This window comes from Anguilla anguilla, chromosome 9 (assembly GCF_013347855.1).
Source record: "Anguilla anguilla isolate fAngAng1 chromosome 9, fAngAng1.pri, whole genome shotgun sequence".
In the NCBI taxonomy this organism is placed as follows: domain Eukaryota; kingdom Metazoa; phylum Chordata; class Actinopteri; order Anguilliformes; family Anguillidae; genus Anguilla; species Anguilla anguilla.
Genome location: NC_049209.1, coordinates 35,889,289 through 35,914,641, shown reverse-complemented (window position 1 = coordinate 35,914,641; position 25,353 = coordinate 35,889,289). Strand labels below are relative to the sequence as shown.

General features: G+C 40.4%; 1 protein-coding gene across 2 annotated transcripts; it reads right to left on the bottom strand.

Moving 5' to 3' along the window:
* Window positions 1-348: 348 nt before the first annotated feature.
* rad51d (RAD51 paralog D) lies at window positions 349-21,722 on the bottom strand. 2 transcript variants are annotated; one of them, XM_035433813.1, is made up of 10 exons: window positions 20,940-21,720; window positions 20,470-20,531; window positions 17,057-17,175; window positions 6,819-6,900; window positions 6,413-6,547; window positions 6,157-6,252; window positions 4,123-4,213; window positions 1,431-1,501; window positions 1,121-1,285; window positions 349-763 (listed from the first exon to the last, which is right to left on the bottom strand). In XM_035433813.1, the coding sequence occupies exons 1-10, from the start codon at window positions 21,019-21,021 to the stop codon at window positions 650-652; spliced, it is 1,017 nt and encodes a 338-aa protein (XP_035289704.1). In that variant the 5' UTR covers window positions 21,022-21,720; the 3' UTR covers window positions 349-649. The 2 variants fall into 2 exon arrangements, with proteins under 2 accessions (XP_035289704.1, XP_035289705.1); XM_035433814.1 differs by lacking the exon at window positions 6,413-6,547 and having other exon boundaries at window positions 20,940-21,722.
* Between the last annotated feature and the right edge of the window lie 3,631 nt (window positions 21,723-25,353).

The following is a 25,353-nucleotide window of genomic DNA, read 5'->3' as shown; positions in this document are numbered from 1 at the left end:
CCTTTTCACTGATAATTTTTTTTAACGAAGGCAAAAACTGGCCAAAAGCAGGAAAATTAGACTGCATTCAAACAGAGTGAACAATGGCATTTCATTACATCCATCTTCCCCCCCCCACAAAAATGCCACACCAAAACAAACTTCCATTTTTCTCTTTGATAAATAGTTATCAGAAACAGTTAATGATTCATAAATCATTTCAAAAGAGATTTCTGCTCATAATGTATTCCTGATTCCTGATCTGCATTTAAACTCATATGATAAGGCAAGAATTATAATTTGTCTATCCACTCGGATGTGTTGCCATGGAAATGACCAGATCCAAGATACTTTCACTATCTGTAGAAATGAGTTCCTGATATTTAGGTTTAATGTTTTCCCCCCAAGGGCATTGTAATTTGCTCAATTCATGCCACAATTAATAGCTACAATACACACTGATAGTCTAATTATAATGAAAACATAACCCAAGTCTTATATTTTACCAATATAGACATGCAATCAGAATTTATTGTTTGTGTGTAAGAAATGAAAAGTAAAAAATGAATTAAAATACAATTATAAGGCCTAGGGGTAAGCTAAGGAAACAATCCACATTTGTTACACAATGAAAAAAGGTTTGTGATGCTGTCTTTATGAATACACATATTCAAGCTTGGCTGGGATCTTCGTCTACCAGCTTCCTCTTTCCTGAGGGTCCAGGAGGCTCAATCTCTGTCTCGCCCCAAGAGTTCAAATCAAATTCCTGGGTAAGGTTACATGGCTGAAACAAAAGATGAGTGTAAGGAAAGCAATGTGCTGGCTTCCTCTATAAAAAGCATGTATTTACCTGAGCCACTCAAATTGTATTTGTCTTGTCTCTCTAGGATTTTAGCTGCACGGCCTTAAATCTACCTAAATTTTCTGTTCTTTTCTGGGTGGAACATCATGACGTGCATCTGGTGGGGCCATTTGAATACATTTGCAAAGTTGGATATTATTAAATGCATTTTACTATGCTGTTAATCAGAAAATGTATGCATTGTGCACTAGAGAGTAAAGTGTAATCATTGATCAGAAGTGCAAGCATACTGAAGGGAAGAAGGGGAATAAAGAGTGGAAAAGTATACTAGAGACACACCTGTCTGGAAGACTTGATTAATGTTGCAGTGCGCAGACTACAGTATGCAGAACCTGGATTCTCCATGCATTCCAGGAGGACCCGGGTTCGAGGGACATGACTCCAGGATAGCCCCAATCCAGCCTTCAGAATCCCACTGCCATCTCTGGTCACATGATTAGTCACCTGCTCAAAAGACATACATTTTTTGTTGTGATTTTTTTTGTTTTGTTTTTAAGTTAATTGATCATTCCTGTGTAACCAAATTCCAGTACTGTCAATGAACCTAGAGAACTACCATGTAAACATAGGACATAGACGTAATGCTCACCAGAACAGCAACATTAAGGTCTTTCGCAATTGTTTTCAGCTCTCCTGCAACTTGCATCATCAAGGACATACCTACGAAAAGGAATAGGTTTATGAACTGCCAAGAGGTAAGGCAGTTAAAATGTGTTGATAAGAGAGACAGACAGAGCTACATAATGCTACTGCTACAATGTTATATCCAGTGCTGTGAAAAACTATTTGCACCCTTCCTTATTTCCTCTATTGCATATTTCAGATCTTTAGGCAAAAAGTAAGAAAAGGGAACCTGAGTAAACACAAAATACATTTTTTAAATTTAATTTATTTAATGAAAAATGTTACCAAACACCCATATGAAAACGTAAACTTAAGTGGTTGCACCGCCTTTATCAGCAATAACTGCAACCAAACGCTTCCTATAATTTGATAATCAGTCCTTCACATTGCTGTGAATGAATTTTTCCCCACTCTTATTAGCAAAACTGCTTTAACTGAAATTGGAACATAAACTTGTTTTCAGGTCCTGGCACGACATCTCTATTGGGTTCAAGTCAGGACTTTCACTACGCTGCTCCAAAACTTTAATTTTGTTTCTTTTCTGCAATTCAGATGTGGACTTGCTTTTGAGTTTTGGTCATCGTCTTCCTGCATAACCCAATTACGCTTCAGCTCACAGACAGATGACCGGACATTCTCCTTAAGAATGTTCTGGTTCAGAACAGAATTCATAGTTCCTTCCATAAAGGCAAATCGTCCAGGTCCCAAGGCAGCAAAGCATCCCCAAACCATCACACTACCACTGTTGACTGTTGACATGATGTTCTTTATGCGACATGCTATATTTGCGTTACCCCAGACAAAACCGGACCCATGGTGTCCTAAAAGTTCTACTTATGACTCATCTGTCCATAGAACATTATAGCAAAAAGCTTGGGGATCATTCAGGTGCTCTTCTGCAAATGTGAGACGGGCTTTGATGTCTGTCTTGATTAGAAGTGGTTTTTTGCCTTGCTACTCTCCAATGAGTCCCATTTTTGCCAAGTCTCTTATTGTGGAGTCATGAACACTAATCTTAGCTGAGGCTAAAGAGGCCTTTGGCATTGGATGTTCTTCTGGGATCTTTTGTGACTGGATGAGTTGCTGGGCACTCCTGAGAAAAATCACCACTGTTCAAAATGTTCTCCATTTGGAGATAATGGTTCTCACTGTGGTTCGTTCAACAACTTTTTTTCCTCATCTGTTCTGGAATTTCATTTGATTGTAGCATACTACTTCACTCTGATGATAAGGTTCAACATGAGTGAGTTTCAGATTTAGCAGGGCTGGCAGCAGTCAAGCCTGGCCGTGTTCAATCAGCTGAATGTAATTATCAATTAAATTTGGTTAATTTTAACTAAGGGTACAATAACTTTTTCAGATGGGTGATATGGGTGTTTGAAAACTTTATTCATGAAATAAATGAAATGATTTTAAAAATGTGTTTGTGTTATGCAGGTTCTATGGATGTTAACAGTTAATCGATTAACTGTTAATGGTTAAAAACATTGATCGCTTAATTTTATTGATTAATCAGTTGAATTTCAATAAACAACCTAATGCTGGTGACAAAATTTTAGATCAGGGTTAGGGTTCTTTGTTCCAAGAACATCAGTTCAATCTGAGTGCGTCTTCTCAGCTGCCGGTCTCACCTGCAACAGCCTACGCTGTTACCAGACTGACCCCACAGCATATAGATAGTTCATATTCCTTAAAAATGCTTACGTATTAAGTTAGGTAATGGCATATAGGCTGTGTTGTACATGTTTACAGCTTTATGTTACAGCCTATTGTTGGGGGTTTCACAGCGCTTCATTCTATTTTATGCCTTTACTTACTTTTTTTGTTTGCTGCACATCAAGATGCCTACGTTACATGGTGGGGAACTTGCAACTGTTTCGTTTAATGATTCTATTTTGCAATTAAGAATATGATTTTTTTATATTTTATTATAAGACCTCGTTAGTGGCTACAAGTGTTATCAGAAAGAAAAAAAAAAGGTATTAATTTTAAAAAAAAATTTAATTCATTTTTTTTATTTTTTTTTTACAAAGTTAAGCAATTATAAGCAGCATTAATAGTAAATATCTTTAATCATCATCACAGAAGCAGTTCAGCCATCCAGAAAATATTAGCGGTTCATCCTCCCTTGTGCAGATTTCTCAGCCTGTGAATCTGTACTTGTATCATTTGTTTCAGGCCATTATGGCTTTAATACACAATGCAAATCCTATTTTAATTATTGTTTGAGAATGTCTTAATAAAACCTCACTGATATATACAACTAATTAATCGGTAGGCCTATTTTGAGTCATTAATTTCATGGACCATATAGCAGATTTTAAGTATCAGTTAATCATTATTAATTGATTAAAGGGTGCAGATGATCGATTAAAATAGCACGAAATTGCATCACTAGCAGGTTTCCTTTGTGCAATATTACACTTTGTCTGAAGATCTCAAACCATTTAACGTGACAAATATGCAGTAATAGAGGAAATCATGAAGGGGGCAAATACTTTCTTACGGCACTGTATGCTTTTATACTTACTAATGGAAGTAATACTATGAATACATTATTTAGAGACAAATTAGACATAAGATTTTTAATGTAGCCACTCAAAATGTACTACTTTAACACACCATAGAGCATAGAATGAGATAGCTCACTGGCCTACCATCAGTCTGTTTTCCTCCCAGTATGTGAGACAGGACTGCTGTAACAGAGTCTACTATGACAGCTTTAAGTGTGCCACCTCCCGCAGACATCTGAGAAAGGAGATTTATTTCAATAACGTGACACTGTCTATACAAAAACACTTAAATCCTTTGCTCCAATTCCACCTAACAATCCAAAATCAAACAACTGTAACAATTTTACCCATTCCGCTGTTCATTTTAAACAGCTACCACTACTTGTGAATATACACTGAGATGGCAAGTACACCATCCATCAAGTTATGGCTTGGCGTGGTATGCCCCATTACTTGTATAGCACCAAGAGTTTGGCACATTTCAGGACTTCCTACAGAAAAAAAAACAATGACCAGACTCTCCACCCTAAAGAACATTTGTACCTTCTGACCTCAGGCAAACAGAATTCACAAACAACTTCACAAGCCCACACAATAAAGCCTCATACTGGAGTTATTTTGAATTTTCTCCTTTTATCTGCCAGGGACATTATCACTCCAGTACCACAATCAGTCAATCTCGCACACGCCATATTTCTAAATTAATGTTAGCCAGGCCTATAGATCCTCTACCTACACAGAAACAATTAGTAGGTATACTGTCTATACAATACCCCATTAAAAACTATAATCTGTTTAAAAATATGACACTTTAATTTATTTGTAATTCATAGTAAAGGAAAAATGACTGGATCCACGCTTATGTGTTTCTTTGAGTAAGAATGAATATATGTTTGCATGTATGTGTGTGTGTATGTCTCTCTCAAACATTTATAAGCATAAATTTTATCAGTTACTCATAACAAAAAAAGTCCAAAAAGAAATGTCTGAACAAAAACATCTTCAACGTACAAAAATGCCAAGTTACTCATGCATACAAAGCACTGTCTATAAATCATTAATTACAACATGCAAAATCTAGGCCTGCCATTAAAATGATTGATATCAAAATGAGGCCAAATTACACCAAGCAATATTGGCGCTCTTAGCTCATGCAAATTAATCAAGCTCAATTCCAAAGCAATGCTACCCAATGTTTCCTAAATTATTTAATCTAACTTGTGGTCATTCAAACTTATGTCACATCAAAGTGTCAAATAACAAACATTTCCTCATGGAAGAACACATCATGTTTTAAACAGCTGATGAGAACTCACCTTCCAGAAAGGATGTGTTTATGCTTGGTTGTCAAGTTGATTTTACAAATTGTACAAGTTCTTGTATATTTGCAACTTATATATACAAAATATATACTGATTGTAAAATAGATACTGTACATACATACATAGACTACTTCATTCATAGAAGAGATTGATAATATACTTATTATCCCCATGAAGAAATATTTCTAGCAGCATATAACATTCACATTTACAAACAGACATTTATACAAAACAATCATGTACACTCGAGAAATGGGGATGAATAAATAAATACAGATATATATTTAGGCCTATTAAATATTTAATCTGACAAACCTATCCAGACATATGTTTGCTCCATTAATGTCCTGTATATCTCTGGGTCAGATAAACTTTAGCCACATAAGTACAATAGAATAATTTATTTTACAATATAAAAATCATAACTAAAAATCTTATTTTTAAACACAATTTTCAAAAATAAAATCATATATATATATATACTAAATTATAAATGAATTAATACTAATAAAAATAAATGTGTATATGTGTATATATATATATATATATATATATATATATATATATATATATACATATATAATACTAATGCATTTTATTCATCATGTGCTTTTCATACACCCAATGTATGGATGGATGCAGACAATTGTTCAAATAGCGGAGTAATTTTTACTGTTTTTAAGTGTAACAGCTGAATTGTTTCTTATGACTGGCATTACATACTTTCATGTGACACAAACTTTGAATGGCTGGAATCTTTTCATATGGTAAGATGGAAAAACACAGGTCCAAATTAAATTAAATAATTTAGGAAACGTTGGGTGGTATGTTGTGTTTTTGTTGAGATCACATTTACCTGCTGAAACCCTCCACTTCTGAGATTGTGCAGACACTCAAGTAAAGAGAAGACATCAAATACTTGAGCCACCTGGATCCTCTGAAAAGCCTCCATCTACACACACAGTTCAGGGTTATAAGAATTCTCTCACCAAAATCAAAGAAACGTTCTTCCTGCTAAAATATTAGTCACAGAAGTATTCCCATTACACTCACCCATTGCAAATACAGATCAAAGTAAAAATGGCATTCAAAACATGCTACCATCACTGCACCTGCTCCTCCACGCTACTAGTCTTGGTCTTGATCATTTGAAGCAAGCGAGTTGCTGACAGCCCCCCTGATGAGTCAATATACAAAACGTTCTGCTTCAGTTCACAAGATAAATTTGCAGCAACACCAAAACACACCTGAGAATGAAAGGAATAGGAAAAGAGATGATAAAAATTAAAAATGCAGATGAGGTTATCTATTTAACAAACACTAAAGAGTTAAGATAATCACGCATTTGTGCACGCACAAAAAATGTTCTGGTGACATTCCAAATCATTTTCTTATAACTGAATGTTTGAAAAGGTATACACCCGGCCATTGACGGCACAGTATCAGAATAAAAACAGCAGATTATCATCTCTATTACTGTACCACGTGTGACTGTCGGTAACATTGATGCTGGTTTACCTGTGTTTTTCCACTCCCTGGGGTACCAGCCAGCTCCGTCAGCTCACCAGTATATAGACCAGTGTCCAGAAGCTTATCCAGACTACAGCAGCATGTGTGAATGCACGCACGCACACACGCAGAAAGAGAGAGAGAGAAGGAGAGAGAGAGAGAAAAATCGGTCTACGTTTACAATATACAGAAGAAGAACACCGGATTTTTATCACTCATTCTCTATCACAAGTTCAGGTATAATAGATACATTTCTGAATAAAAAAGGACCAGTGTAGGCAGGTGTATTATTGTGGTAGTAAAGCCACTTGTATAAAGTATCCATGGCTGATGTGCTGTAAATATTTGCTCTCAGGAGCCTTAAAGGCATACAATGCAGGTTTTTTACCTTGAAAACATAAAATAACCCTGTTCACATCTATGATGCACTGGCAGTCTCTTGTCTTAGTATTAATTTGCTCAATCCGTGCTCCTCTGCCTGTATTTCTTCTAAGATGTGTTCAGGGCGTTTCTGGGCGTGATGCACTTTTCTGTGTGAGGAGGGGAGGGTGTGGCTGCAGAGCCTGTGGGGTGGGATCAGGTTTCAGCAGAGCGCATGTGCAGTAGCTAGCTACTGCAATGGCTGAGGTGAAAAAGCACAAGCACAGCAACCCGAAACAGCACGCCAACCAGGCTCGTTCAAAAACCTGAGTAAATCCTGGAATTGCCTTTCCTTAATGGAGACAGCCGAAGTTCACAAAGTGCATGAAAAGCAATAAGGAGTTGATGTGTTTTCTGTAGGACCTGTGAGTAACGTTACTTCTAGCTATCCAGCAAGCTACATTATTGGTAGTCGAGTACTCAGGGTAAATGGGCAGGGTTGAAGACGGAGAAGACTTCTTTGATGGCAAACACAGACCACAGCAAGGCTTTAAAAACTCCTGCATAGTATGCCTTTGATGCTTAATACCATAGTTAATTATTCATGTATTGATTACATGTACCTGGTCTTATATGAGGCACTCCCAAACAAAAACATGACATGGACAGAGACTAGATTCATTGATTGGGACGGCAGGTATGCCATCCAGCCAAGTTACGCCTTGGCAGGGCGGCATGCCCCATACCTATACAGCACTGAGAGTTTGGCACTTTTCAGGGTTCCCCACAGAAATAACCGCAACAGCCACAGACTCTCAGCCCTTAAAAACATGCACTTCTGTACATTCTGATCTCATTTCAACAGACAGAATTCATAAACAACTTCACATGTCCACACAATAAAGCCCCAAGCTAACAGGATTTTGCATTTTCTCCTCCTTCTTTTTCCTGCCACAAATGCTCCTAATATGTCTCCCCATTGGTCATTTTACATACATCAACCACCCATATCACACCCTGCTGGCAACTTTGCTGCCTTTATATCGATGGAAGCGGCAATAGCCTGCAATCCGATAACTTCCTTCTATGCTCTCCGTTCTTCAGAACCAACCACTGAGAAACAAAATTTCAGGGACACAAAAAGGAACAGAGCCAGTGTTCTCAATACGCAAGCAACTACAGACAGTGAGAATCGAAGGCTAGCCAAAGGGAGTACAAGGCCTCTGTGTATGTTTTGCCAGGACACCAAGCATCAGCTCCATGGCTGGTTCATGTCCAATTTTCGGGATGAGCAAAAGAAATATGTGAAGGAGAAGAAGCTCTGTTATGGATGCATGAAACCTGGCTACAGCGTAAAGGACTGGCGTCACCGTTGTTCCTGTGACACTTGCAAAGGAAAGCAACCCACGTGTCTCCATGATGACAATTTTGTGAACAGGGAAAACCCTGCACCTCTGGCAATGGCAACTCAAGGTAATATGAATGAGACAATGCACTGTCATTCAATGTAGCCAGAGAAGGACCATCTGCTAACACCTCTATGATTGTGCCAGTGTGGGTGTCTTCAAAGAAAAACCCAAGCATTTAAAGGTTTGTCTACACCCTGCTTGACACTCAGAGTGACACAAAGGACTGCATACCAGTAAACCGCGACCACATTCCTACCTGTGAAACGGCCAAGAAATGAAATCATCTCTCCATGACAGCAGATCAGATTCACAGATTCCACTGCAGGTCTGTGAGGTTGGTCTACTGACAGGCTACAACTGCTCAAAGGCACTAGCACCAAGACAAGTCATAACAGGAGGAGATGAGGAACCTTATGCTGTTAGGATTGACTTTGGATGGAGCATCGTGGGTTCCTCACCACCGTGCCTTGAGTCGCCAAGCCTCGCTAGTCTGTGTCACTGAGTCACCGTCAAGGAGCTTCCCCCCATAACCCCAGCAGATGCTATTTGCGCTCTGGAATCTGACTTCAAGGATGTCAGTGAAGATAGCAAGACAGTGTCTCAGTATGATATCCTTTTCCTGAACAAGCTGAATGAGGGTATAAAGAAAAACAGTCACGGCCATTATGAAATGCCCTTGCCCTTTAAGGAGAAACCCTGTCTACCTGACAACAAACAGCTCGCAGTAATTAGGCTCAACCACTTAAAAAGGAAATTGTCAAAGGACGAGAGGTACAAGGAGCATTATGTTAAGTTCATGGAAGAGGTCATTGAGAAAGGAGACGCAGAGGAAGTTGAGGATGATGCAAAGGAAGGAGAGAAATGGTACATTCCTCATCATGGTGTTCATCACTCTAAGAAGCCAGATAAACTGTATGTGGTGTTTGATTGCTCTGCCAAATATAAGGGTACCAGTTTGAATGATCACCTCCTTCCAGGTTAATGAACAATCTGACAGGTGTCCTCATACGATTTCAGCAGCACCCTATCGCATTGATGAGCGATATTGAGAAGATGTTTCATCAGGTCCATATGCACGAAGTTGACCGAAACTATCTGCGCTTTCTTTGATGGAAGAAAGGAGACTTCAGTGCACCACCTCAAGAGTTCCGGATGAAGGTGCACCTATTTGGTGCTGTGTCATCTCCTGGATGTGCCAACTATGGTTTGAAGCATCTCACCAAGGAGAACAGTCATCATCTGGGTTTGCAATTCATCATGAGAGATTTCTATGTAGATGATGGAGTCACAAGCATAGAAAGTAAGGAAGAAGCCATTCAGCTTGCACAAGAGGCCCGAAAACTATGTGCTATGGGTGGTCTCCGACTGCACAAGTTCATATCCAATGACAGAGCTGTCCTAGAAAGCATACCACCATCTGAACATGCCACTGATATCAAGAACCTTGACCTCGCCTTTGATTACCTGCCAGTAGAAAGAGCGCTAGGGATTCAATGGCATATAGAGTCCGACTGCTTCAGGTTCAGTACCAACCTTAAGGACCAGCCTGCAACGCGCCATGGTATACTGTCTGTTGCCTCCTTGTATGATCCTCTAGGCTTTGTAGCTCCATTCCTACTGAAAGGGAAAAGAGTGCTTCAGGAAATATTGGAAAGTCTCGTGTCGCCCCCACAAAGGTCACAACCATTCCCAGGTTGTAATTCACAGCTGTAGTTGTCTCAGTCAAGGTCAGCAACATACCCAAGGAAGAACTTGGATATTCTGATGTTGAAAAATTCTTCTGGACAGACTCCAAGGTAGTTTTGGGGTACGTCAACAATGAAACGCAACGTTTTCACACGTTCGTAGCTAACAGGGTGCAGAAAATTAATCTCAGCACAAACCCTCAACAATGGAGATATGTGTCGACTGATGAAAATCCTGCAGACCACACCTCCAGGTCTGACTGTCAGGGAACTGCTGTCTTCCAGTTGGTTCACAGGATCCAAGTTCCTATGGGAGAAGGAAATATTTCCCTCCACAGAAGTGATCCCAGAGCTACCCACTGTAGACTCAGAAGTCAGAAAGGTTCAAGCTCTAAACTCAAGAACTACAGAGCAAGAAAGCCTGGCAGACCGCCTGTCTAATCTCTCATCATGGTCTCAAGCTACCAGAGCTGTTGCACAAATTCTCAGACAAATCAGCAAGGACAAATCCAACTGCCACACCATGGTACTGGAACGAGAGAATGCAGAACGCGTCGTCCTCAAAGATCTGCAGGAACAGGTTTATCAAGAGGATCTTAAGTTACTATGCAAGGGAGCTCAACTACCATCCCATAGTAAACTGTACCATCTCGATGCCTTCCTAGACAAAGATGGTGTGCTCAAGGTGGGAGGGAGACTTTGTGACTCGTCTCTTCCTAACTCAGTTAAACACCCTGCAATCATTCCGAAGGATCATCATATCACAAAAATGATAATTTCTCATTATCATGATAAGGTCAAACACCAAGGAAAGGGCCTCACTATTAATGAAATCAGGGCAAACGGCTACTGGATCCCAGGGATCAACCGAGCAGAAGCATATCATATTCACCAATGTGTGAACTGTAGGAAGCTCAGAAGACCCACAGAAGAGCAAAGGATGGCTGACCTTCCTTCAGAGTGTGTGAATCCACATACTGCGGTATGGACTGTTTTGGCCCGTTTCTGATTAAGCAAGGACGGAAGGTGCACAAAAGGTATGCTCTTCTCTTTACTTGCTTTTGCTCTCGTGCCATACATGTCGAAATGCTCAACGATATGTCAACAGATGCCTTCATCAATGGTCTGCGCCATACGCTGCGCTGTTTGTCAGATCAAATTTGACCAAGGAAGCAACTTTGTTGGAGCCAAAACAAAATGACTGAAGCTCTCAAGGAAGTGATACGAACCGACTGACTGCCTTTCTCGCCGAAAAGCAGTGTGACTTCAGTATGTATGCTCCCCATTCAAGTCATATAGGTGGTGTGTGGGAGCGTCAGATCCAGACAGTTAGAAGTATCCTTTGCTCCACATTGCCACGCTCTTCTGGAAGACTAGATGATTCTTCTCTATGGACCTCTTTCTATGAAGCAATTGCAATTGTAAACAGTCGTCCACTTACTGTTGATAACCTCAACGATCAGAATAGCCTTGAACCACTCACCCCTAATCATTTACTCACTATGAAATCTGTCACAGCTTTACCTCCACCCGGGAGGTTTGTTAGGGAGGACAAGTATGCTCAGAAAAGGTGGCGCCTTATTCAGTACCTCGCAGAGCAGTTCTGGAGCCGCTGGCGGAAGGAATATCTCGCCAACATCGCTACCAGTCAACGTTGGCACACCTCAAGGACAAACCTGCAAATTGGGACATACTGATGGAGAGGGACGATGGACTGCCCAGGAACGAGTGGCGCTTGGGTAGAGTAACAGAGACCACTATTGACCAAGATGGACTGGTCAGAAGAGTCAAAATATGCCTTGGCGATCAAAAGCTAGGCAAGAAAGGTGAGCGTCTCAGCAAGCAGTCAGTGGTCGAACGTCCTGTTCAGAAGCTAGTTCTGTTGCTAGAGACTGCCTGAGTGTACATTTTTGTGAGATGGAATATGCTTGCAACTATCTTTAACCATACCCTCTAATGTTGTCAAGGTCTGTAATATGATGTTATGTTTACTGTTCTAATTGCAGAGGTCATTTCTGGTATAGAAATCATTTGTGCTTTATGTACCTTGCTCATAAATCACTCATAATTTGGTGGGAGTGTAAATTACCCTTTAAAATGACTGTCGAATTGCAATGTTTACGCTTCATTTAGAATTAGCATTATATAAGGCTTAACCACTTTTATTTTCCTATTCATTTTTGACATCGCATTTGGGATTTTATTTTGAAAGCAGGTTTTGTTTGTTTTGTCTTCCCACACTCCTTTGCAAAAAGGGAACTTATGAGAACTTGCCAGAAAGAGCAAATGCTGAAAAAGCCCACTCTGGATCCCTCTGTCATCCAGAACTACCGTCCTGTCTCCCTTCTCCCTTTCCTATCCAAAACAATTGAACGAGCTGCTTCTAATCAACTCTCCTCTTTTCTCTCCCTGAACAACCTCCTAGACCCCTACCAGTCTGGCTTCAGACCTGGCCACTCGACAGAGACCGCACTCCTCTCGGTCAATGAGTCGCTTCACGCCGCACAAGCAGCCTCCCATTCATCTGTCCTGATCCTCCTAGACCTTTCTGCTGCCTTTGACACCGTCAACCATCCCATCCTCCTGTCCTCCCTGGCAGCTATGGGGATCTGTGGCACAGCACTTGACTGGACTGAGTCCTACCTCTCCGGTCGCTCCTTCCAAGTCGCCTGGGCTGGTGCAGTATCAGCACCTCGCCCCCTTGCCACAGGAGTTCCCCAGGGCTCTGTCCTTGGTCCCCTCCTATTCTCCCTGTACACCCAATCTCTTGGTCCTGTAATCTCTGCCCATGGGTTGTCCTATCATTGTTATGCCGATGACACCCAACTCTTTCTCTCCTTCCCGCCCTCTGACACTCGGGTCTCTGCTCGCATCTCTGCTTGCCTGAGGGACATCCAGAGCTGGATGGATAACCACCATCTTAAGCTGAACCCAGGCAAGACAGAGATGATCTTCATCCCTGCTCCATCCTCTAACCTTCTCGACTTTTCTATTTCCCTGGGGGACACTGTGGTGTCATCATCACCCACCGCAAAAAACCTTGGAGTGGTGATGGACAACAGACTGTCCCTCTCCCAGAACATCACGGCGGTGAGTCGAACGTGCAGGTTCTTCCTGTACAACATCCGGAGAATCCGCCCCTTCCTCACCACCTACGCAACCCAGCTCCTGGTTCAAGCGATGGTCCTGTCCCGCTTGGACTACTGCAACTCGCTACTGGCTGGTCTGCCAGCATCCGCCATCAGACCCCTGCAGCTCATCCAGAATGCTGCAGCGCGTCTGGTCTACAACCTCCCCAGACATTCCCATGTCACCCCCCTGCTCACTGACCTCCACTGGCTGCCTGTTATGGCTCGCATCAAATTTAAGTCCTTGGTGCTTGCATACCAGGCAGCTAAGGGGTCAGCACCAGGGTACATTCAGAGGATCATCAGACCCTACACACCAGCCAGACCTCTCCGTTCGGCCACCTCTGGACGCTTGGCACCTCCCCCTCTTCGCGTCTGCACTTCCCGCTCCCGTCTGCTGTCTGTCCTGGCCCCTCGCTGGTGGAATGACCTCCCCGTGACGGTCAGAACAGCAGAGAATCTCACCACTTTCAAACGCAGACTGAAGACTCATCTCTTCAGGCTGCACCTCTCCCCACCCCTCTCTAGCCTATAGTTCAGCTCACTGTATCTAGCTAGGATAATTTGATTATGTTAGTGTATCTGGCAGGATTGTTTTTGTATGATTAGGTGTGATTCCAGTGCTAGTTTGTACTTGGTAGGATTCTTGCTTGCTGAACAAGCTTACTCTACAGGGTTGGAGTCCTGATCGATGTGGTCACTTCTGGCACTACGATCCTTACTTCACTCTAGTGTTTCTTTTGCGCCTCTACATCATGAAACCTATGCACTTGTTGTACGTCGCTCTGGATAAGAGCGTCTGCTAAATGCCTATAATGTAAAATGGTGAAACTGCAATGATGTAAAATTTTCTTCACTTGATGTTAAACTCTAGCACCTAGCTGGAAAGTGAACATGGTATGAGTTTCGTTTGTTGTGAGAAATGTAGCCATGGTTTGCACATGTAAACTAGAAGAGTGCACTCAGTAGAGTGCAGATCTCCGCCAGGCGTGTTAGCTTTGCTGATGCAACAATAGAGGCTACACAATCAATGCAACCAAACAAATACAATATTACAAGTTGGCACTTGTCAATACAAAAAGCGATACAAAAACTTTTTGCATTTGAATGGAAAAAATATTCAGGAGAAACAATGCTTGTAGTATCTACTGCATATCTGGCAGCAGCATGGTGGTTTGAGGCTCATTTGATACCTTGGACCCTTGATGACAAAGCCATTTAGCCAATACATGTGTTCCATACTGTATCAGCATAATTTACAGCTGAATCTAGTCCCACCCCCCAATTCCCATAGAGATCCATTCAAATGCAAAGAGGTTTTGTATCACTTGTAGGACAACCTGAAAATAAGATATCCAGACTCTGATGATGTTGATAGGTCACAGACATCAGGAAGTCATGGCATGCAAATGATATGCAACCAAATACAAAACATGACTCTTTTATTTAACATTATGTTAATTTGTCTACTGTATAAGTGAATTTCCCTGTTTCTAGCTTTTCCCCAAACAGTTCACTGCAGCAAAAGTAAACGAGCAAATGGTGGCACAGGAGGTCTCAGGAGTGCATTTGTTTAATTCTTGCTAATTTTCTGATCAATGATTTGTTGTTAAAAGCTAAATTTTTTGCCATTTTGGGCTTGGCCCAGGAGTGTACAAACAATATAGGCTATCTTGCCTCACCAAAATTAAAGAAGCTGTTTCCAAAGCAATGCTACCCAATGTTTCCTAAATTGTTTCAAGTCACTTGGCCCTGTTTTTTTTATCTTACCATCACACAATATTGTCATTCAAACTTTGTGTCAACACAGGGCCATTTAACTAAAATTGCCTCATGCAACACATTTAAATGAATGTACAAAACTGCTGGTGACTACCTACAGAAAGCATATTCCTCCAGACAAGATATGTTTATACTTGGTTGTCAAGTTTACTTCACTAAATGTACAAGTTCTTGTATATTTTCTCCTATACATAGAAATACTTCATTATCCCCATGGGGACATTTCCCTCGCAGCATGTGTCTCTTCACATTTAAAAACAGGCATTTATACCAAGCAACACACAATCATTCACGCAACAGAAAGGCTGGGCAGCGAAATACATACATACACATAAAAATTGGACATATTGAGGCCAATTCAATCAATCTTGACTCTTACAAACCAATCCACACGTTTGGCCTGTTAATGTACTGTATGCTTGTACACACAGGGCCATGTGATTTGAAACAATTTAGAAAACATTGGGTAGCAATGTTTTGGAATACAGCTTTGTCGAACAAGCAAGGATTCATTAAAAATGTTTATTTTCTGAATTCAGCGGTTCCAACAGTCAATGTCCTTGGTAAAATGTTCAGCACCCTGAATACTGAACCAAGTGATAGGCTATTGCATGCTAGAACCCCTCACTTAACCTACATGTAAAATATATTTTATTAGATTTAATTTAATAATTATGTTTAAAATTAGAATTATCAATTAAAAATTCCAACAGTCTACAGAAAACTGTTGGAATCAACCAACAAGTCAAAACAAGCTGTAGGCCTATATCAGGTTTTCAGATTAAACAATTGAATTCAATAAGAAGCAGTCAATTGTATTAATGAATTGAAAACACACATTCTTTATTGAATGCAGGCACACTACTTATAAATTACACAACAGAAGACATACAGCAAAACATTAAACAACTAATCTAGAAATACCAGAAAATAGAGAGAGAGAGACGGATAAGAGAGAGAGAGAGAGAGAAACGGATCGGCCAGACCTTGCCAAAGTATCATCCACTTCCAGTATAACCGGCACAAGGAAACCAGCTAAAAACACACAACCAAGGAACCACCACCAAAATAAAAAGAGGAAAACTCTTCTTCTTCCAGGCTCCGAAACCAAACGCAACACCAAAACTTTTTCCTGTGGCCATCTTAAATACCTTACCCAGCATGGCTTTAGGATATTTGCCCTGATTGGGTTAAGGTTTAGGAGAGAAGGGAAGGGGGGTCAGACTAATTTATGGCAAGGACTGGCCTACCTTAAGATTGCATTCAAACTAAAAGTAATGGGAAATGTTAGGCATGCAGGGTCTCCAACCCCCGATATGGTGTCATGTGTCATGTGGTTTGTCTCTTCTGAGGAGGTGAGACCCGCAGATTGTCAGCCTAGATTAGGGTATCAGTGTAATTCAAAATTGCCCTAATCACATTTGCTTTGATGCTTGTGATGGGGAGGCCAGACCACATTCTTATTCACTGTTTCCCTCTCTAAGGCCAAAATCTAAACACTACATATCCTACAGCTTCTTTAATTTTGGCGAGGTAAGATATATATTGCTTGTAGTAGACTAACTTGGTGTTGTTTTGATATCAATATTTTTAATGACAGGCCTATATTTTTCCAGTTTGAATGAATTACTTATATACAGAGCTTTGTATGCCTGAATAACTTGCCATTTTTGTACGTTGAAAACGTGTTTTTTATGAGATATAATTTTGACAGAAAAATATATGTAAGCATGTCATATAAGGCACACTAACACCTTTTTATTTTGATGACACATACAGAAGTCATTCAACACATTTTCATTAATAACCACCACCGTTCCCCCACATTCAAAATACAACCCAGGCTGGGTGTCAAGCAAATAGGATACAGAATGGCATTTTACCTGGCATTGCCTGTAGACAGGATTGCTGTGGAACTCAGTAGCTCCTCATAAAGATCTGCTCCTGACACAGGGAAGGCTGTGTGCTGGGCCAGTAGCACACGGCGCACTGCTACCAGGGCCTGAAAAACCATCTCTTCACTTAAATGTTCCCTACAACATATGCAGTGCCCTCTGTAATGTTTTGTTATTTTTTTCTTGATTTCGATCCGTACTCCAAAATTTTAGCAAATTAATGTTGCATTTCAAATTTGAAATCATGAAGTAAACCTAGCTAATGTTGACTAACGTTTCATTTCATATCACAAATCTTGTATCTTGTACGACCTCTCTGCTTTACTCACTGTATAAGATGCTTCTGTTCTTCCAACATTGCATGCAAATAATGAGACCCGTTTCCAAGAAAGGCAGGTAAAGTACAACCACTTCCACAGAAGAAGAAAGGCAGCTATCTGTGCGTGGAGGGGTAGTTATTTGTGTGGATCAAAAGCCTCAAAATAAAAACTATAAAAAAGGAGACTCACAAACTTCTGTCACTGAATGCACACGTGTCTCTTGATCTGCAAATGCAGATTCAACACTTCACAAGCCAATTTTACATTTGAGAATGACTTTCCTCCACAGTCACCTGACCAACAACCTCATTGAATATCTATGGGGCACTTGAAGACTGAGAAAGCCAAGCATTCTGTGACATCACAAGAAGCTCTTTGGAACATTATCAAATCCTGCAGGGATAACATGGATCATCGGGTTATGCACAAACTTGTGGAGTCCATGAAAGCTCTAGTGCATGCTGTCATTAAAGCAAAAGGTGGACATACCAAATACTAAGATATTCTGAAGTTCATGTACATTTTTCAAAGATTCAACTTTTCACTCAAATTGTTAAGCTGATATTATCATTTGAAATGAAAAAATGAGTATTACATTCAAAACAAATGTGAAATAGAAATATCTTGACTAGTGGTCTCAGACTTTTGGACCTTCCCCATTCTGATGCTTGGTTTGAACTTCAGCAGATCGTCTTGACCATGTCTAGATGCCTAAATGCATTGAGTTGCTGCCATGTGATTGGCTGATTAGATACATGCGTTAACGAGCAGTTGAACCTAATGTACCTAATGAAGTGGCCTGTGAGTGTATATGCAGCTAGTAAAAGCTTACTTATTGGGGATCAAGTCATATTGGTAGTTTTGTCTGGTAGGTCTGTCCATATTCATTTCTTTCAAATCTGCAAATTAATTTGTAGATACCAGTTATTTAAAAATGCCAGTTAGTTTGTTTGATGATAGACAGGAAGTTTGTGGTTGACCAACCAGCTGTGTACAGGTTGCTGGCTCCACCCCATTGTTCCAGATACCTTTAAAAAGTACTACTTTGCAAGGGACTAAAAAGGAGTACAGGAACCATGCTCAAAGAGCTAAAATCAGCCATAGTTCCTTCAGGGGGCTTTAGTTCCTGAGTTCTGCAGAACATTCTTGAGTCCTAGAAAAGGTTCCTGCTGTAGAAAAGGGGCTAGTGAGGACAAGTAAGCCAACACCTGTGGCAGTTATGCAAGCACAAACCATAACAACCCCACCACGTTTCACAAATGAGTGGGTATGCTTCAGATCTTGGGTAGTTTCTTTTGACCTGCACACTTTGCTCTTGCCATCACTCTGATATAAGTGAATAATCTGTTCAGAAGACCTTTTTCCAGAACTCTGTAGGTACTTCTTAACAAACTATAACCTGGCCATCCTGTTTTGCAGCTAACTAGTGGTTTGCATTTTGCATTGCAGCCTCTTTAGATATGTTAGTGAAGTCTTCTGCAGACATGAATCACTGACACATCCGCACCCGAAATCTGAAGAGTGTTTCTGATCTATCGAATGGGTGTTTTGTGGTTTTTCCTTCACTGTGGTGAAAATTCTTCAGTCATCAACTGTAGAGGCCTTCCCTGATCTACCAGGCCTTTGCGATTACTGAGCTCACCAATTATCTCTTTCTTCCTAATAATGTTCCAAACACTTGATTTTTATAAGTCTAAGGTTTGGCCTGTCTCCGTCAGTTTTTTCTTATTTCTCAGCATCATAATGGTTTCCTTGACTTTCACTGGCACAACTCTGGGCCTCATGTGGACAAAAGCCAATAACATACTCCAAAGGTAATCAAAAGCTGAGAATAAAGACTAGATACTGAATGCTCTCTTACACCAGTACTAAGGAAGCAATTGAATTGAACACACCTAACTAATCAGAAACACCTGTGAAACCATGTGTCCCAAACATTATGGTGCTCTGAAACAAGGGGTGGGTTATGTATAATAAGTGCACTTTAAACCACACTTTGAATTTGCACTTTAACCACATGTGAATTGTTTGATTAAAAATCTAAAATTGTGGAGTACAGAGCCAAATCAAGAAAAAATATGTCTTTGTTCCAAACATGGCACTGTTGCCTCACAGCATGAAGGTCCTTGGTTCCTATCCTGGCCAGGGTCTTTGTGTGTGGAGTTTGCAAGTTCTCACCCGTGTCTATGTGGGTTTCCTCCAGTTACTCCAGTTTCCTCCCACAGTCCAAAGACTGCAGGTTAGGTTAACTGGTGAGTCTAAATTGCCCCTAAGTATAAGTGTGTGAGTGAATGGAGTGTGTGCCCTGCGATGAACTGGCAAACTGTCCAGGGTGTATTCCTGCCTCTCGCTTCAGCACCTCCCATAACCCTGACCAGGAATAAGCAGGTATAGATAATGGATAGATGGATGGATTATGGAGGGTACTGTATGTCTGTATGACTCCTTGGAGCTGTGGCCATTACAACCTGGGCTGTCTTTCGTTTCCTCTACTTTAGCTAAGCTGTTGAATACTGCATGAAAGCAGGCAAAATAATTTATTTAATCAATTCATGTATGTGCTATTCAGTTTACTCTGTATGCTATCCAACATATCAACATGGAAATGGTTTCTGAGCATGCCCCTCATCTACTGGAAATCCCACAAATTGTTTATTGTTAAAGTAACACTAAGCACCAGCCAGGTTATTAAAACAAACGTCTAAGGAAAGACACACATGGCCATTGCAGCTCAGGAATAAGTGCATTTCATTATTACAAACTGTGTTAATTAATTAACAGTTGCTTTTATTATGTTAACTACAAAAAAAGAAACAAACAGAAATGCCATTTAGCATTATTTTTCATTACCACAAGCCAGTTAAGAAATCAATAATAATTCAGTTTGGCAAAATATACAAAGCTGATAACACCTATAGCCATGTCATTACATTCCATGTCACTGCAAAACAAATAGGCCAATATTATTGCTTTGGGTCCAGTGTTGAGTTTAGTCAACATAATTTGAGTCCAGAAAGAAGGTTTGGCTTGCTTATTAAAAAAGAGAACACAAATAAAACCTCAATTTCTTGTTATACTGACCTTATAGGACACAGAGCATTTTTGGGCAAGTTCTTCGGTGTCTGAAGAAACCAGATCCTCTACTAAAATAAATCAATAAAATAAGCAGAATTAAGTGTATCCTTTTAAGGATTTTTAGAAGCCGGCTATTATAATAACTAAATTTAAAGAAAGCTAATAAAAGTATCACTTTTTAAGCATTTCAACAAAAAACAGGCTGCATGCTTTTTAAAGTAGCTATACTTGCAAGCACATCAAAACGGTTTGCTTCTAGCCGCAGCTTTCCTGGTTTCGTTTCCACGTAAGGTAGAAAAGTATTCCATCATCAGTATACGAAATTCAAGGTTGTTGGTGTGCATAGCTGATTAGCTACCTCATTTTAAAATAACATTACACTTTAAACTTGCATTACAGTTACACATATTCTGGGTGAACTACATTGTTTTCATAGAACCTATAGCTGATACATGTAATTTACGGTCGTAACTTACCAGTCCTAACGTCCTTGGTCCGCAGAATCTGAATAAATTCTTCAGACAGTCCTGGACAGAGACCCTCTCTCAGGAAAACCATGGCAGCTCGTCGGTCAGCACATAATCACAGTAACGTCAGCTAATGTATGGCAGTTTATGCAGTATTTCCACGACCCAACTCACATCAGATGGAATAAAGCTAGTTGTTGATTCTGTGTCCAGCAGCAGCGATCGTATCAGTTGCGCCTAACTAACGATAACGTAAACTAGCTATTAATCTAGCTAGACTATGTTAATAATTAAACTCAGCAAACGTTAACTTAGCTAGTGCAAAGAGATGGAAGTAGCATTACATATCTCGCAAATTAGCGATGACATACAGTTTCTTGCTTGGAACATCCTGCTTTACAATTTTTTTAGCCATCCTATGCTAGCTATCAGCTGTTTCTTCCCGAATAAACTAGTAATTTAGCCGAAAATAGATCAGTAACGGGAACATCATTTGTTTTCTAGCTCTCTGATCACGAGGTGGGTTTTAGTCGTGAAGGGCTTCATGGCCGATTAGACCTAAGTTACACTGAAGTTTTCTGCCTCCATTCGAACATTTCCCCAACGTCAACAGCGAAAGGAAAGATTTCGTAAACGAGGTGTTTGGATTCTAGCATCACGTACGCAAATTACGCCCAACACTAGAACTTGTATATATATCTATGGTACATACGTCTATGGTGGGAAACACTGAACTGTATTCACTTGGGCGAACTTCTAAGGTACGTTCAATGCGTGCATTTTCAGCGTGTGCGTCACGGTGCGTCACAAATAGATTTGCGAATGTTACGTAGAATTGAACGGCTGCGCAGTGCGGATGAAAATAGTAAACACGGACATAGATGGTTAGCCAGAGTAAAGAATATCTCATAAAAAACACGTTTTCAACGTACAAAAATGTCAAGTTACTCACACATACAAGACATACACCGTCTATAACTCATTCATTCAGACTGCCAAAACCCACGCCTGCCATTAAAAGTATTGATATCAAAATGACGCCAAGTTACGGTACTACAAACAATAGGCTATCTTGCCTCACCGAAATGAAATAAGATGTATTCCAAAGCAATGCTACCCAATATTTCCTCAATTCTTTCAAGTCACTTGGCCCTGTGTGTATAAGCATGCAGTACATGGACAGGCCAAACATATGTGCGGATGGCTTTCTCACAGTCAAGATTGATTGAATAGGCGTCCAATTTGTATTGGTATGTATGTATTTCGCTGCCCAGCCTTTCTGTTGCGTGAATGATTGTATGTTTTTTGGTATAAATGTCTGTTCGTAAATGTGAATGTAACATGCTGCGAGGGAAATGTCCCTATGGGGATAAAGAAGTTCTCTATGTATGTATGTACGATATGTACTTTACATGCAGTATTTATTGTACGTAGCAAATATACAATCACTTGTACATTTACTCAAATTGAGTTCAGAAGCAAGTATAAACATATGTTTTCTGGAGAAATATGCTTCCTGTAGTTACTCACCAGCAGTTTTCTACATGAATTTCAATGTGTTCCATGAGGCAATTCGAAATATTTGACACTTTGATCTGACACAAAGTTTGCATGACATTGTAAAATGGCAAGATTACAAAACACAGGGCCAAGTGACTTGAAAGAATTGAGGAAATATTGGGTAGCATTTCTTTGGAATACATCTTATTTAATTTCGGTGAGGCAAGATAGCCTATATTGTTTGTAGTACCGTAACTTGGCGTCATTTTGGTATTAATACTTTTAATGGCAGGCTTGGATTTTGGCAGTCTGAATGAATGAGTTATAGACGGTGTATGTCTTGTATGTGTGAGTAACTTGGCATTTTTGTACGTTGAAAACGTGTTTTTTATGATATCATTTCTTTTTGCAAAGCGTTTTATTATGAGAGTGAGAAATGCGAAGTTACCCTGTAAGAAACGGTTGTGAATTATGGCTATCCTTGTGTGAATTTGTACAGTCTGATGAGCGTGTACCGTTTAGCAGTTTCAGTTTGCTATATATGTAAAACAGTGGCTGTGACAAAGGGTGCGGTGGCGTAAGTGTAAACGCATCAGAAACGCAGGTGAAATATGGCCAGTGTATGTACTCACGGATTTGACGGCCATCCAACGAGCCTTGATTGACAAAAGAATCAGCAAGCCCGTAGAATTAGAGCTCCCTAGGTCGCAACTTGTGTACCCTTCTGTCCTGCTTCGTTGTCTGTTATTTTGTGGAGATGCACTTTTAGTGTTTGTAAGGTTCATAAGGCATTTTCATAGGCTTATCTGCAGGTAGAAATCCTCTTCGCTGTTTTGCTAAGCTAGAACCAGAAAACTTGATAGTGGAGAATAGGAGCAGACGCATATGTCCCAGCAAGCTTTGCATATGAGAAAATAACAACAGTGTGAGAGAAATTAGGAGAAATTATGAAATTGCGTAGTTGAAACAATATGTTTTTAGCAGAATGGGCATGTAGGTGAAGGTTGATATGATCACAGACTATACTGCAAAGTAAATGAAGTGGCCATGAGCGAGTTTAGTTTCCTTATCGAACGGTATATATAACAGTCTGTATAAAGTATTAGTTATTAAAGTGGAGGGTTAAGTAATGTGTGAAATCTACTGCACTGATGTGCTTTTCTCATGTTCAGTACTAGTAGTTATAATTCTGAGTGAGTCATGATTTTAAATGTAATGTTTTAATGGGGAGTTGCAGAACGTACATACCTAGTAATTGTTTGTATGTGGCTAGATAGAGAACAGGGCGAGGTAACATGAATGTAGAAACGTGGCGTTTGCTGATAAGAAGGTTTTGTACGGTAGCCAAGTGAAGAAATATAGTTAGTAGAAATGGCACAGTGGTGAACTGGTGTAATTTTTTAATAAAAGGAATACATTTGCCGTCATGAAATGCATATGGGTAGCCGTGAGTGAGTTTTGGTAAAGCAAATATAAGCTTAAGAAAACGTTAGTGTAAAAGAGGAAATTATCTGCCTGAGGGTGAGGCGGGATTCAATCCTTCAACCGGAGGTTTACCAGTCTGTGACTTTGTTAGTGCAGCACCATGACATAGCTATGCAATGCGTGAAATATCATTAGTGAACCTGTCCGTGGTTTTAAAGAACACAGGCCAGTAAGCACAGAAGAGCTCCCGTTGAATCCATATGGCTTTGCAATATTGTAGCCGGTTAATAACTGAACGTGCAGACGGTACGTCATAATGCAGTGTATACGTTAGGTGAACGGCGGGTAGATATGGTGCAAAAGCAATAATTGAGAAGTAGTAGGCAATTATTATTGAGGGTAAAAGCAGGTTAAAGAAATGTGTTCCTAGCCGGGCTTGAACCTAGGATCCCACGTGCCCAAGACTGTAACCTTGCCCACTAGGCCACAGGCAGACTAGCAGTTTAAACTGGAAATGTTTCTGAGTAAAAAGGTATGGGTATTTTGCGTGTGTATGCGAGTATTTGATTGGGTCGTGTAGGTGAAGATTTGGCTGGTGTCGGTAAAATGTCCAATGGGGAGACATGTTGTTAGTGGGATAGGCGGCAGGAAAAATAAGAATGAAGAAGAAAAAGAAGAAGGATAAAACGCAAAATCACCTTAGTTTGGGGCTTTATTGTGTGGACATGTGAAGTTGTTTATGAATTCTGTCTGTTGAAATGGGGTGAGAATGTACAGAATTTAATGTTTTTAAGGGCGGAGTGTCTGTGGCTGTTGTGGTTATTTCTGTGGGGAACCCTGAAAAGTGCCAAACTCTCGGTACTGTATAGGTATGGGACATACCCCCGCCAAGGCGTAACTTGGCGGGATGGCATACCTGCCATCCCAATTTGCTTCTAAGCTAGTAAAACTAGTAACGTTAGTTAAATAGTTCAAGTAAACAAACGAAGTAAAGAAACAAACGCGGGCGGCGGGGACGGGCAGATAATAGGAAAGAAGAGGAAAGAATGCCGTGAGTCCGGACTATCCCCAGACGTTGGAGGTTTCCCCTAGGACCAGACCGGTAAATGGACCAGACTGATATAGCTAGCTGGTCAGCTAGCTAACGACGACCCACGGGGACAGAAAGAAAATGGTGAGCTAGCTTTTGCCAGCCGTCATATGTTGTTGCACAACTCTTTATCACACATATATAACGTCAGCGAGCAAGCAGAGGGTGTAGCTGTAGCTGCATTCAGTCTGCCGTAATGAGGACAATGATGGTAAATATTATAACTAGTGCTAACGTTAAGCAAGACGCCTAAACGCCACGATGTCGTAAAATATTTCCCGAACGTGAAAACTGCCTGACTTGTTTACATTTTGGACAGATGTGGCTACTTGGTAAATCTATCGCTGTTTCCGTCGCAGCAATTTCGACACAAGCAATATCGGAAGCGCTATCCTAAAATGTCTTCTT

Bases quoted from the DNA above. Each gene is read 5' to 3' on its own strand.
- rad51d (XM_035433813.1), bottom strand. From the start codon at position 21,021: ATGGTTTTCCTGAGAGAGGGTCTCTGTCCAGGACTGTCTGAAGAATTT. The intron at 6,901-17,056 runs GTAAAATGCCAT...ATGCTGCTGTAG, and splicing joins CTGTCTACAGGCAATGCCAG to TCTGGATAAGCTTCTGGACA. The intron at 6,253-6,412 runs GTGCAGTGATGG...CTGTGTGTGTAG, and splicing joins CTAGTAGCGTGGAGGAGCAG to ATGGAGGCTTTTCAGAGGAT.